The following is a 13,391-nucleotide window of genomic DNA, read 5'->3' as shown; positions in this document are numbered from 1 at the left end:
TAATGGAAGGAAAGCGTTCCATTACTAACCCCATGAGGGATATAGTCGACGAAATCGACTATCTCCAGAGGGAAGTCCTGTCGGCTGTGCAATGCATAGTCGAAGAACAGGAAAAAGCTAAGGAGATAGCAAAAAAAAAAAACCTGCGCAGAAGTGCTCGCGAGCGGCACCAGCAAGCGACCCAGGGGTCAAGAAACTGGGATGACGCTGGCGGTACCAGCGAAAAAGGCGATGCATAAGGCACCGGCAAGTGATGCCAGTCAAGGTGCAAAGAAAGGGAGTCATGCTGGGACAGTTAGCACCAGCAAGCCCCAAAAACCTGGGAAGAAGCCAGAGGAGTGGACACAGGTGAAGCAGAAGGTCCGGAAGCCCAAGGTGCGACCGCCACGGAACGACGCGATAGTCATCGCAGCCTCTGCTGGAGGGTCCTATGCCGACATCCTTAAAAAGGTTAAGGCTGAACCGCAGCTTAAGGAGCTAGGACAAGCAGTACAGGCCGTTAGGCGAACAGCAAAGGGGGAACTCCTAGTGATTCTAAACAAGGTCTCTGACCCTAAAACCGTAGAGCTTCAGACCACAATGAAGGCTGTCCTGGGCAACAATGTCGACGTCAGAGCGCTGACTGAGACAATGCTGATCGAGGTAAAAGACATCGATGAGACCACCGACAAAGCAGACATCTTATGTGCGGTTCAATCACAATTTGATGTGGAACTGCCAGAGTCCGCGGTGGTAAACCTAAGGGTGGCATACGGAGGCACCCAAACCGCCACACTAAGAGTTATGCCCGACATAGGGAGACGACTCTTGGAGAAGGGCAAAATTAGGCTGGGATGGACCTGGTGTAGAGTCCGCCCAAAGCTAACACCTAAAAGGTGTTTTAAATGTATGGAGTTTAACCATGTAGCAGGGAATTGCAGGGTCCAGGAGGACTGCTCAAAATGCTGCTACAACTGTGGCGCAAAGGAGCACCAAGCCAGAGGCTGCAAAGCAAAGGCCTGCTGCATGCTATGCAAACGCAAAAAGGAGAAAGATTGCGATCACCCAACAATGAGTGGGAAATGCCCGTACTTCAGGAGGGCTATGCAAGGGCTTAGGGGTAAATGAAGTTCCTTCAGATTAACCTAAACCATTGCGAGGTTGCCCAATCGTTGCTAGAGCAAAATGTCATCGAGAAAAACGTAGACATGGCACTCATAAGCGAGCAATACAGGAATAAAAATTCCGGAGAATGGGTAACAAATAATAGTAAAAAATCGGCAATATGGAGCTGCGGTAATCCAAGGCGACAGATTAGCAAGAAAAAATGCGGAAATTGCTTCGCTAGGGCCCAAGTGAATGGTATAGCTTTCTATAGCTGTTACCTGCCGCCAAGCCTTAGCCTCCCCCAGGCAACATCTGCGCTCGAAGAGATTGCAGAAGACGCCCGGGAAAATCGCCCCGCCGTAATTGCCGGGGACTTTAATGCCTGGGCTACGGAGTGGGGCTCCCCCCGAACCAACGCGAGGGGAAAGGCGCTACTCGAGAGCTTCGCCGCACTTGACCTAGTGCTGCTGAACTCTGGAACAAAACCGACTTTTTCAAGAGCCGGCACCAGTTCCATCATTGACCTCACATTTGTGAACACTGGATTGGCCTCGGGCTCCAGCTGGGAGGTTAGTGACACCTACACGGGTAGTGACCATGCAGCAATAATCTGCACGATAAATTCTAGAAGTGGCCCACCACGAGTCCCTAAGACCGTGCCAGGGTACAAAATAGAAACGCTAGACGTGGAGATGGTACAGATGTTGTTCGAGGACCTCTCCACAAGCGGCTCAGCTGAAGAAAGGGCAAACCACATCGCAGAGTATACCAAGGTAGCCTGTGATGCATCCATGCAGAGAAGAGGGAAAAACCCATCAAGAAGAAGACCTGCATACTGGTGGAACCAATCCATTGCGGAAGCCAGGAAAGACTGCCACAGGGCAAGACGCGCATACCAACGCTCAAGAGGAAGGCCCGAATTTGAGGCACTCCAAATATACTTCAGGGAAAAGAGACGAGCCCTGGAAAAAACTATAAAAGAGAGCAAACGCAGGTGCTTTAACAATATCTGCGAGGAAATAGACTCCAACCCATGGGGCTTCGCATACAAACTCGTCACAAAACGGCTGCGGGTATTTAGTCGGCCATCACCGACATGCCCAGTCAGCCTAAAAAGGATCGTGGAAACACTATTCCCAGAGCAAGAAGGTATGGCGCGGACCTCACTGATCGTGAACAGGGCGAGCATAAAGCTCACAAGTGCCGAAGAAGTCCTCCAGGTATTGAAGACAATACTGGACGACAAGGCACCGGGACCAGATGGAATCCCGAATAAAGTTCTCAAAATTGCCATAAAAGCAAATACTAAAGAGTACGTTGACATGTATAACGCATGCCTAACGGAAGGTGTGTTCCCTAGCCGCTGGAAAACACAGCGGCTGGTACTCATACCAAAGGGGGAAAAACCCGCGGAGGAGCCTTCTTCGTATAGGCCACTCTGCATGCTGGACACGGTGGGTAAAATTCTCGAAAGAATAATCCACTCCCGGCTAGAAGGTGCCCTTGCCGAAACCAACGGCCTCTCAGAGATGCAGTATGGTTTTCGGAAGGGGCTATCCACCATCGACGCCGTCGGTAAACTGTGTGAAATCGCAGATAAAGCCATTGAGGGGAAAAGGTGGTTGTACGGCACTAAGCAGTACTGCTTAGCGGCAACGTTGGATGTAAAAAACGCTTTCAACTCCGCCAGCTGGCACCACACACTAAATGCACTGAGCAACCTAAATGTACCAGTGTATATACAGAGAGTAATAGCGAGCTACTTTGAAGGCCGCCTGCTCCTGTACGATACTGATTCCGGGCAATCGACCCACAGGGTCACCGGGGGAGTTCCCCAAGGATCAGTCCTAGGCCCTTTGTTATGGAATGTCATGTACGATGGGATACTTAGGATCACGATGCCCGAAGGGGCACGACTCATTGGTTTCGCGGATGACGTGGCCATAGTGGTTACGGCAAAGAAACTCCCAGATGCGGAAGAAATCTGCAATGAAGCGGGGAAAAGAGCAAGCGCATGGCTCGACTCCAAGGGACTCGCCTTGGCAGCGCACAAGACTGAAGCAGTCCTGATAAGTAGCAGGCAGAAAGTGGAGGCAGCTACTATCAAAATTGGAGAAGCCACAATTACATCGCGTCCAAGCCTAAAATACTTGGGCGTCATGATCGACCACCGGCTTTCTTTCAAAGAACATCTAGCGTACGCTAGTGGCAAGGCAAGTAGGACCGCGGCCGCGATATCGCGAATTATGGCGAACACTCGGGGACCAAGGCAACCAGGACGTAGATTACTGGTTAGTGCTGTCACATCGACGCTGATGTACGCTGCTCCCATATGGGCTCGAGCCACAAAAAATGGAAGTTATATGCAAGACGGCGACTCCGTGCAGAGATTGTGTGCACTACGGGTATGCTGTGCGTTCCGCACGGTATCCCATGACGCGGCGCTGGTAATATCGGGAGGCATACCGATTGATCTGCTGGCAGTGGAATCAGCTAACATCCGCGCGGGCAGCACAGGGGTCGCAACTGCAGAATCCGTACGGAAAAGGTGCAGAGAACTCACCATTGCTAAGTGGCAAGAGAGGTGGGTAAATAGTAGCAAAGGACGATGGACGTATAAGCTTATCCCAGAACTGCAGAGATGGCTGGGACGGAAGCATGGACATGTGGACTACTACTTAACGCAACTGTTGACGGGACATGGATGCTTTAAATACTATCTGAATAGGTTTAAGCATGAACGTTATCCGCACTGCCCACTCTGCGAGTCGGATAATGAAGACGCAGAACACGTGTTTTTTGTCTGTCCGAGATTCGAAAATGAACGAAGAGATCTGAGCATAAGGGTTGGGAGGACGCCAGCCGCTTGTAACCTGGTGGACATTATGCTTGAATCAGAAGTAAATTGGTCTGCGGTTTGCAACATGGCCACAATAGTACTCAAAAAACTGCGCATCGCAGAAAGACTGCGAAATTCCAATAGGATAGAATCCTAGAGAGCCCTAAGGGCATTCCCCCCCCGGCGAAGTAATACCTAACGGCAGTACCGCCGGGGAAGCGGGGAGGGGGTGGAGTTTTTACTGGGTTAGAGTCCCAGACTTCGGCAAGCTAGTTCAGCTCCGAGTTGGCTTTCGATGCTTTAAACCACCACTAACACAAAAAAAAAAACACTGACACTGACACTGACACTGACACTGACACTGACACTGACACTGACACTGACACTGACACTGACACTGACACTGACACTGACACTGACACTGACACTGACACTGACACTGACACTGACACTGACACTGACACTGACACTGACACTGACACTGACACTGACACTGACACTGACACTGACACTGACACTGACACTGACACTGACACTGACACTGACACTGACACTGACACTGACACTGACACTGACACTGACACTGACACTGACACTGACACTGACACTGACACTGACACTGACACTGACACTGACACTGACACTGACACTGACACTGACACTGACACTGACACTGACACTGACACTGACACTGACACTGACACTGACACTGACACTGACACTGACACTGACACTGACACTGACACTGACACTGACACTGACACTGACACTGACACTGACACTGACACTGACACTGACACTGACACTGACACTGACACTGACACTGACACTGACACTGACACTGACACTGACACTGACACTGACACTGACACTGACACTGACACTGACACTGACACTGACACTGACACTGACACTGACACTGACACTGACACTGACACTGACACTGACACTGACACTGACACTGACACTGACACTGACACTGACACTGACACTGACACTGACACTGACACTGACACTGACACTGACACTGACACTGACACTGACACTGACACTGACACTGACACTGACACTGACACTGACACTGACACTGACACTGACACTGACACTGACACTGACACTGACACTGACACTGACACTGACACTGACACTGACACTGACACTGACACTGACACTGACACTGACACTGACACTGACACTGACACTGACACTGACACTGACACTGACACTGACACTGACACTGACACTGACACTGACACTGACACTGACACTGACACTGACACTGACACTGACACTGACACTGACACTGACACTGACACTGACACTGACACTGACACTGACACTGACACTGACACTGACACTGACACTGACACTGACACTGACACTGACACTGACACTGACACTGACACTGACACTGACACTGACACTGACACTGACACTGACACTGACACTGACACTGACACTGACACTGACACTGACACTGACACTGACACTGACACTGACACTGACACTGACACTGACACTGACACTGACACTGACACTGACACTGACACTGACACTGACACTGACACTGACACTGACACTGACACTGACACTGACACTGACACTGACACTGACACTGACACTGACACTGACACTGACACTGACACTGACACTGACACTGACACTGACACTGACACTGACACTGACACTGACACTGACACTGACACTGACACTGACACTGACACTGACACTGACACTGACACTGACACTGACACTGACACTGACACTGACACTGACACTGACACTGACACTGACACTGACACTGACACTGACACTGACACTGACACTGACACTGACACTGACACTGACACTGACACTGACACTGACACTGACACTGACACTGACACTGACACTGACACTGATACTGACACTGACACTGACACTGACACTGACACTGACACTGACACTGACACTGACACTGACACTGACACTGACACTGACACTGACACTGACACTGACACTGACACTGACACTGACACTGACACTGACACTGACACTGACACTGACACTGACACTGACACTGACACTGACACTGACACTGACACTGACACTGACACTGACACTGACACTGACACTGACACTGACACTGACACTGACACTGACACTGACACTGACACTGACACTGACACTGACACTGACACTGACACTGACACTGACACTGACACTGACACTGACACTGACACTGACACTGACACTGACACTGACACTGACACTGACACTGACACTGACACTGACACTGACACTGACACTGACACTGACACTGACACTGACACTGACACTGACACTGACACTGACACTGACACTGACACTGACACTGACACTGACACTGACACTGACACTGACACTGACACTGACACTGACACTGACACTGACACTGACACTGACACTGACACTGACACTGACACTGACACTGATACTGATACTGGTGGAACCAATCCATTGCGGAAGCCAGGAAAGACTGCCACAGGGCAAGACGCGCATACCAACGCTCAAGAGGAAGGCCCGAATTTGAGGCACTCCAAATATACTTCAGGGAAAAGAGACGACACTGAAACTGAGCAGACGAAGAAGAAGTGTGTGCAGTGAGTGAAGGGGCGGGATCCAGCGCTACGCTGAAAAAGTTGGCCAGCAGCGTCCACATACAGCGGCGCGGCAGCACGCGGCTTCCAGCTGGCGGCTCAGGGACTCACCTGTCTCCGCACATGAAGGCAAACCCACCGTGAACTTCAGAAGGCATCTAGGCTGACATCGAGATTCCTCAGGCACTAAGCGGCACCAAGAAGCACTCTCTTGAGTGCGTTGTTGAACCTTCTCTCGCTTTGTGCCGCATTACGCTCAGCTGGCCTGAGCAGTGTTGCACAACGTCAGCAGATCCAGCTGATCGCAGGGCAAGCTGGCAAAAGCTCCCTGCTATGATAGACCGAGACCCTACATATAGATGTCGTGTTGGTGCGGCACCCAGCGTAGAAATGTACTGCCTACATTTCTGCGTTGCTGCTAGCTGATCGATCGGCGCTCAGCAGTAGCATACATCTAAGGGCTGCTGCTCGAACTCCTTGGCAAGGAGTCCTGCACCGAACGAGTGACACCACTTCTGCACGGCAGAGGTCTTCCTGGTGCCAAAGGTCAAGGTGCAGACTGATTGCCAACCCTCCCGCTAACGCGGTACATTGTGAAACGGGGCTCTGGCGACCGAGTAGAGGAGGTATAACCTCCATCGGAAAGTCGTGGGCCACCGGTGGAAACCTCGATCCGCGCACACCGATCTCTGCGATCTTATCGCCAAAAACCCACGTAGCGTCTGACCCATACTGGGCGGCTGCGCGGTCTGCGTCTGCGCCATATTGGCCGGCAGTCACGTCACCTGGCAGCAGGTATAAAATGCAAACATCCTGGCAGTAGGTTTAAAATGCAAACAACCTGGCAGTAGGTATAAAATGCAACATATGAAAGGAATGTCGACAAAAAACGATACTACTCCAGGTGGCAACCACACAAGTGGAAATCCACCCGTGGGAACCCCCACGGCCAGGGCACAGATTCTGGAGGCCCTAAATTTCATTCCCATCAACAAACCTGGCGAGACGTGAATGCACCAAGCTTAAGCAGGAGGTACGAAAACAAAGGTACGGAAGCAGCTGGAGCGTTCTAGAGCAGCTCGAAGCTTCTTAGATCACCAGTCCTGGAAAAACCCGCGGGCCAGCCGTCCACGCGGGAAGATGATAAGTTGCAGGTCGCGGCCAAGCGCCAAAGAGACCCAGGCAGCCCAACCGGTGGGCAAAGAACTGCCTCTGCTATGAGGCCCAAAGCGGACCAGGAGCTCACTGGACCAGAACAGATCGCGGAGATTGGAGCGCTTCTCTACGAAGTCCTTCACCTCACAAGCGTAAATGTGACCAATTAAGCGATGTTCTCAAGGATGAAGTCCCTCCAAGAAGGTGCAGTGATCTCCTTCAACCAAGTTTGAGACTCCCACCAGCAAAAAGATCCCACTGAGTGCAACAAATGCAAAGGCCCTCTCCGAAACAGCGAGAGCAAGGAGCAACAGACTCCGATTTGTCTTCAAAAGGACAATGCCGCTCAAACGGAGTTCTGGCGAAACGCGATACAAGGCCCCATGGTCACCAGCGCGGCGCAAAAAAACCCGTGGCGAAGGCTAAGTCAACCTGGCACGGTTCTAGACGGGAGAGAGAGCCCCCGATCCCAGCAGAAAAAGAGGAGAAATCCAAAAGAGGAGCCGCAAGAGGCAGCTCTGGAAAGGACGCGACCACCGCCTGGAGAAAGGCTGCTCCAAAAAAGCGGGCGCGAAAGCCTTGCCGCCCGGACGCCCTTATAGTGGAAGCGAATGCCAAGACCTACAGCGAAGTCCTAGCGATGGTCACCCGTAGGGACGACGGCAAGCTGCAAAACCTCAGCACCCGGGTAAACAAGGTCAGACGCACAGCGAACGGGAACCTTCTTCTGGAGCTCAACAGAAGCGAGGACACCAGCACTTGAGGCGGTTCTAGGAGAAGCGATTGCGTCGCGAGCGCTATCCGAAAGCGCGAGGACAAGGACGGTGGTGATTAGCTACCTTGACACGCTAGTTGAGGCCGAAGATGTCACCAAAGCTCTGGTGGACCAATTCGCCGTGAACGCCGAATCGGTTAAATTGAGGAGTCTACGTCCATCACACAGAGACACCCATTCGGCAGTGGATGGACTGCCCAGCAAAGACGCAGAAGTGGTTCTCTGTAAGGGTAAAATCAAGCTAGGATGGTCTATCTGCAAAGTGAAGGAGAGGGACTCGCAGCCCAGGTGCTACAAGTGCCTAGAGATTGGGCACATTGCTATAAAGTGTCATAGCAAAGTGGACAGAAGTGGGTGCTGCATTAAGTGCGGCAAGACGGGGCACAAAATCGCTCAATGTCCCAACGAGAGCGTATGCTTTATATGCACCGAAGAAGGACCGAAACCACCAAGCAAGAAGCAGGCGGTGTCCTCACGCCGCAAAAAGAGCCGTAGCCAAACCCCGCGAATGGAAGTGATCCAGATAAACCTGAATCACTGCCGGGCTGCGCAGGACCTACTCCTGCAGTCAGCGAGGGAATGTAAGGCGGATCTGGCTGTCATCAGTGAGCCTTACAAAGTCAAAGACGACGGCGACTGGATAACGGACACATCGGGCAAGGCCGCGATATGGCTGTAAACAGTAAATCTTTTCTGGACGTGCACAAGGGCTCGGGTTTCGTCTGAACTCGTATAGGCGAAATGTGGGTCTACAGCTGCTATCTAGCACCTAGCCTCTCCACGACGGACTTTAGCCATGCACTGGACACGATCGCTTTCGACGCAAGGGGCCGTTACCCCGCTATCATCGCAGGCGACTTCAACGCGTCGGCCGAAGAATGGGGGTGCCCCAGTAGCAACATAAGGAGGCTAACCCTACTCAATGCCTTTGCAACGCTAGACGTTGCGCTGCTAAACGAAGGGACGCAGGAGACGTTCAATCGGGCTGGAGCTGGGTCTATCACATACCTCACATTTGTGAGCTCCGCGTTAGCCCGACGCTCTCACTGGAGAATCGGCGACTTCTTCACGGCCAGCGAAGACGAGGCAACTATGCACAGTGGGCACACGGCCAGGACCAGGAACCCGGAACAGAGCAGTCAAGGGCTACCGCCAGGAGACGCTAAACGCCAAGGAGATGAGCAGGTGCCTCGCCGACATGCACTGCTTCACGGAAGCAGACGCAACACCAACGCGGACGCGATAGCAGCCAGCTTGGAGGATGCGTGCAGGAAAGGGATGCTGATGCGCAAACCATACAGAAGAGACCACGAGCCGGTACCTTGGTGGAACTCGGAGATTGCGACCCTCAGAAGAACATGCCTCAGAGCCAGAAGAGCTCTTCAACGGTCAAGAAGGACCGACAGGGCCGAGGCCACACACGCCGCCTTCAAGCAGGCCAGGAGGACCCTGAAGCACGCCATCGTGGACAGCAAACGGGAATGTATCCTGAAGCTGTGAGACGCAGCCGAACAGGATCCGTGGGGTGGGGCCTTCAGACTCGTGGTAAAGCGAGTAAACGCAGGCAGCCGCTCTCCAACGGACCCTGAAACCCTTAGCGAGATTGTTCGCACACTGTTTTCTTCGGGTAGCGCCAAGGAAAGCATACAGCACGAAACGGCGCCTACGTGGGAGATCGAGGAAGTTACGGAGGCCGAGGTTGCTGAAGCAGGACGCAGCCTGCAGAACAACAAAGCCCCAGGTCCCGACGCAGTGCCCAACAAGCCAATGAAGCTGGCGCTCGGGCTTCGGCCGGGCATTTTCGCGGATCTCTACAATGCCGACCTGCGCGAGGGAACATTTCCCCGGAGATGGAAAGTACAGAAGCTGCTTCTACTCAACAAACCTGGGAATCCGCCAGGTGAAGCTTCCTCCTACAGGCTAATTTGTCTGCTTGACACTGTTGGCAAAGTGTTCGAGAAGCTCATCTCGAAACGGCTAAGCCTGGCCGTAGATGCGGCTGGCGGCCTATCCCACACCCAGTTTGGTTTCCGGAAAGGAAAGTCCACTTTGGACGCGATCCGAATGGTCACCGGGACAGCTGCGGAAGCCATACGCGGGAAGCGTTGGAAAGGCGGCACAAAGAAGTACTGCCTTCTGGTCACGCTCGACATCAAAAACGCGTTCAACACGGCGAACTGGACGAGGATCATGAAGGCACTAAGGCGGCTAAGGATCCCGGAGTACCTCACCAGGATAGTCGACAGCTACCTCGGCGAAAGGGTGCTGCTTTTCGACACGAGCGACGGCCCGAAAGATTACTTCGTTACTGCTCCCCCTGTTGTGGAACACCATGTATGACGGAGTGCTGAGGCTCCCTGGCCCCCTGTTGTGGAACACCATGTATTACGGAGTGCTGAGGCTTCCCATGCCTGCACACGTCCACGTGACTGGCTTCGCGGACGACGTCGCCATCACGATCGTGGCCAAGACGATAGCCGAAGTGGAGGACATGGCCAACACTGCGGTGAGGAAGGTGAAGTCATGGCTGTCACTTGCCGGGCTCCAACTCGAGGCACATAAAACAGAGGCCGTTCTGATAAGCAGTCGGCAACTCGTCGAGACGGCCAAGCTGATGGTCGGAGGGGTTGACATAGTCTCTCAAAGAGCCATAAAATACCTAGGCGTCATGATAGACACCAGGCTGTCCTACAAAGAGCACCTAGAGTACGCCAACAAAAAGGCCGCAGCGACCGCCAGATCGCTCGCGCGGATTCTCCTGAACACAAGGGGCCCAAAGCAGGAACGGATGAAACTCATAGCGAGCGTCGTCAAGTCCCAAGTACTTTATGCCGCCCCGATATGGGCTAAAGCCGCCACGACGCCCTCGTACATAAGTGGCGTGGCTCGCACGCACAGACTATGTGCCACAAGGATATCCTTTGCCTTCCGGACAATCTCCGAAGAAGCGGCGCTGGTCGTAGCTGGTCTAGTTGGGGTGCAAGAACTAGTAAGAGAAACAGTAGAAGTGGAGGAAACGGTCACGATCACGGACGACCAAACTAGGCGCGAGGCAAGACGGCCCGCGAGAGAGAGATCCACCTCTCGGTGGCAGGAGAGGTGGGATTCCACAACCTCTGGACGCTGGACCCACGATCTCATTCCCGTCTTGAGTCCTTGGCTGGAAAGGAGGCACGGGCAGGTGGACTTCTACCTGACCCAGATCCTGAGTATGCACGGATGCTTCCGGTCGTACCAGAAGAAGTACGGACACGACACGAGTGACGGATGCCCATCCTGCGGCTATGAAATCGAGGAGAACGCACGCCACGTCCTATTCGAGTGCATGCGGTTCTTAGAGGACAGGACCACCCTGGAAGCACTAGCCCCAGCACGCTAGTGCCAACCATGCTAAGAGGAGGAATGGAGTGGGACGCGACGACCAAATTCGCCGCGTCTGTAATGCGAAAACTCAGGATAGCTGAGAGAGAGAGGAGAAGCCTGGACACGTAAGCTGCCGCGGTTGTGCGAAGCATTGCTTGCGGCCATACCGCACAACATCTGCAGTTTACGCCCATCTATCTTAATGTATATTTATTAGTTGTACAAATAAAGTACAAAAAGGAATAAAAAAAAAAAATAAACACTGACACTGACACTGACACTGACACTGACACTGACACTGACACTGACACTGACACTGACACTGACACTGACACTGACACTGACACTGACACTGACACTGACACTGACACTGACACTGACACTGACACTGACACTGACACTGACACTGACACTGACACTGACACTGACACTGACACTGACACTGACACTGACACTGACACTGACACTGACACTGACACTGACACTGACACTGACACTGACACTGACACTGACACTGACACTGACACTGACACTGACACTGACACTGACACTGACACTGACACTGACACTGACACTGACACTGACACTGACACTGACACTGACACTGACACTGACACTGACACTGACACTGACACTGACACTGACACTGACACTGACACTGACACTGACACTGACACTGACACTGACACTGACACTGACACTGACACTGACACTGACACTGACACTGACACTGACACTGACACTGACACTGACACTGACACTGACACTGACACTGACACTGACACTGACACTGACACTGACACTGACACTGACACTGACACTGACACTGACACTGACACTGACACTGACACTGACACTGACACTGACACTGACACTGACACTGACACTGACACTGACACTGACACTGACACTGACACTGACACTGACACTGACACTGACACTGACACTGACACTGACACTGACACTGACACTGACACTGACACTGACACTGACACTGACACTGACACTGACACTGACACTGACACTGACACTGACACTGACACTGACACTGACACTGACACTGACACTGACACTGACACTGACACTGACACTGACACTGACACTGACACTGACACTGACACTGACACTGACACTGACACTGACACTGACACTGACACTGACACTGACACTGACACTGACACTGACACTGACACTGACACTGACACTGACACTGACACTGACACTGACACTGACACTGACACTGACACTGACACTGACACTGACACTGACACTGAACACTCGGGGACCAAGGCAACCAGGACGTAGATTACTGGTTAGTGCTGTCACATCGACGCTGATGTACGCTGATCCCATATGGGCTCGAGCCACAAAAAATGGAAGTTATATGCAGAGATTGTGTGCACTACGGGTGTGCTGTGCGTTCCGCACGGTATCCCATGATGCGGCGCTTGTAATATCGGGAGGCATACCGATTGATCTGCTGGCAGTGGAATCAGCTAACATCCGCGCGGGCAGCACAGGGGTCGCAACTGCAGAATCCGTACGGAAAAGGTGC

At 52.6% G+C, this 13,391-nt stretch overlaps 1 protein-coding gene across 1 annotated transcript; it reads left to right on the top strand.

Annotated features, from left to right (window-relative positions):
• The first annotated feature begins 1,103 nt into the window (after window positions 1-1,103).
• Window positions 1,104-2,011, top strand: LOC139354108 (uncharacterized). The gene is made up of 2 exons (XM_070998374.1): window positions 1,104-1,674; window positions 1,884-2,011. The coding sequence occupies exons 1-2, from the start codon at window positions 1,104-1,106 to the stop codon at window positions 2,009-2,011; spliced, it is 699 nt and encodes a 232-aa protein (XP_070854475.1).
• Window positions 2,012-13,391: the final 11,380 nt, after the last annotated feature.

Source organism: Drosophila suzukii, assembly GCF_043229965.1.
Source record: "Drosophila suzukii chromosome 2 unlocalized genomic scaffold, CBGP_Dsuzu_IsoJpt1.0 scf_2c, whole genome shotgun sequence".
In the NCBI taxonomy this organism is placed as follows: domain Eukaryota; kingdom Metazoa; phylum Arthropoda; class Insecta; order Diptera; family Drosophilidae; genus Drosophila; species Drosophila suzukii.
The sequence above is the reverse complement of the archived record's forward strand: the minus strand, read 5'-3'. Positions and strand labels throughout refer to the sequence as shown.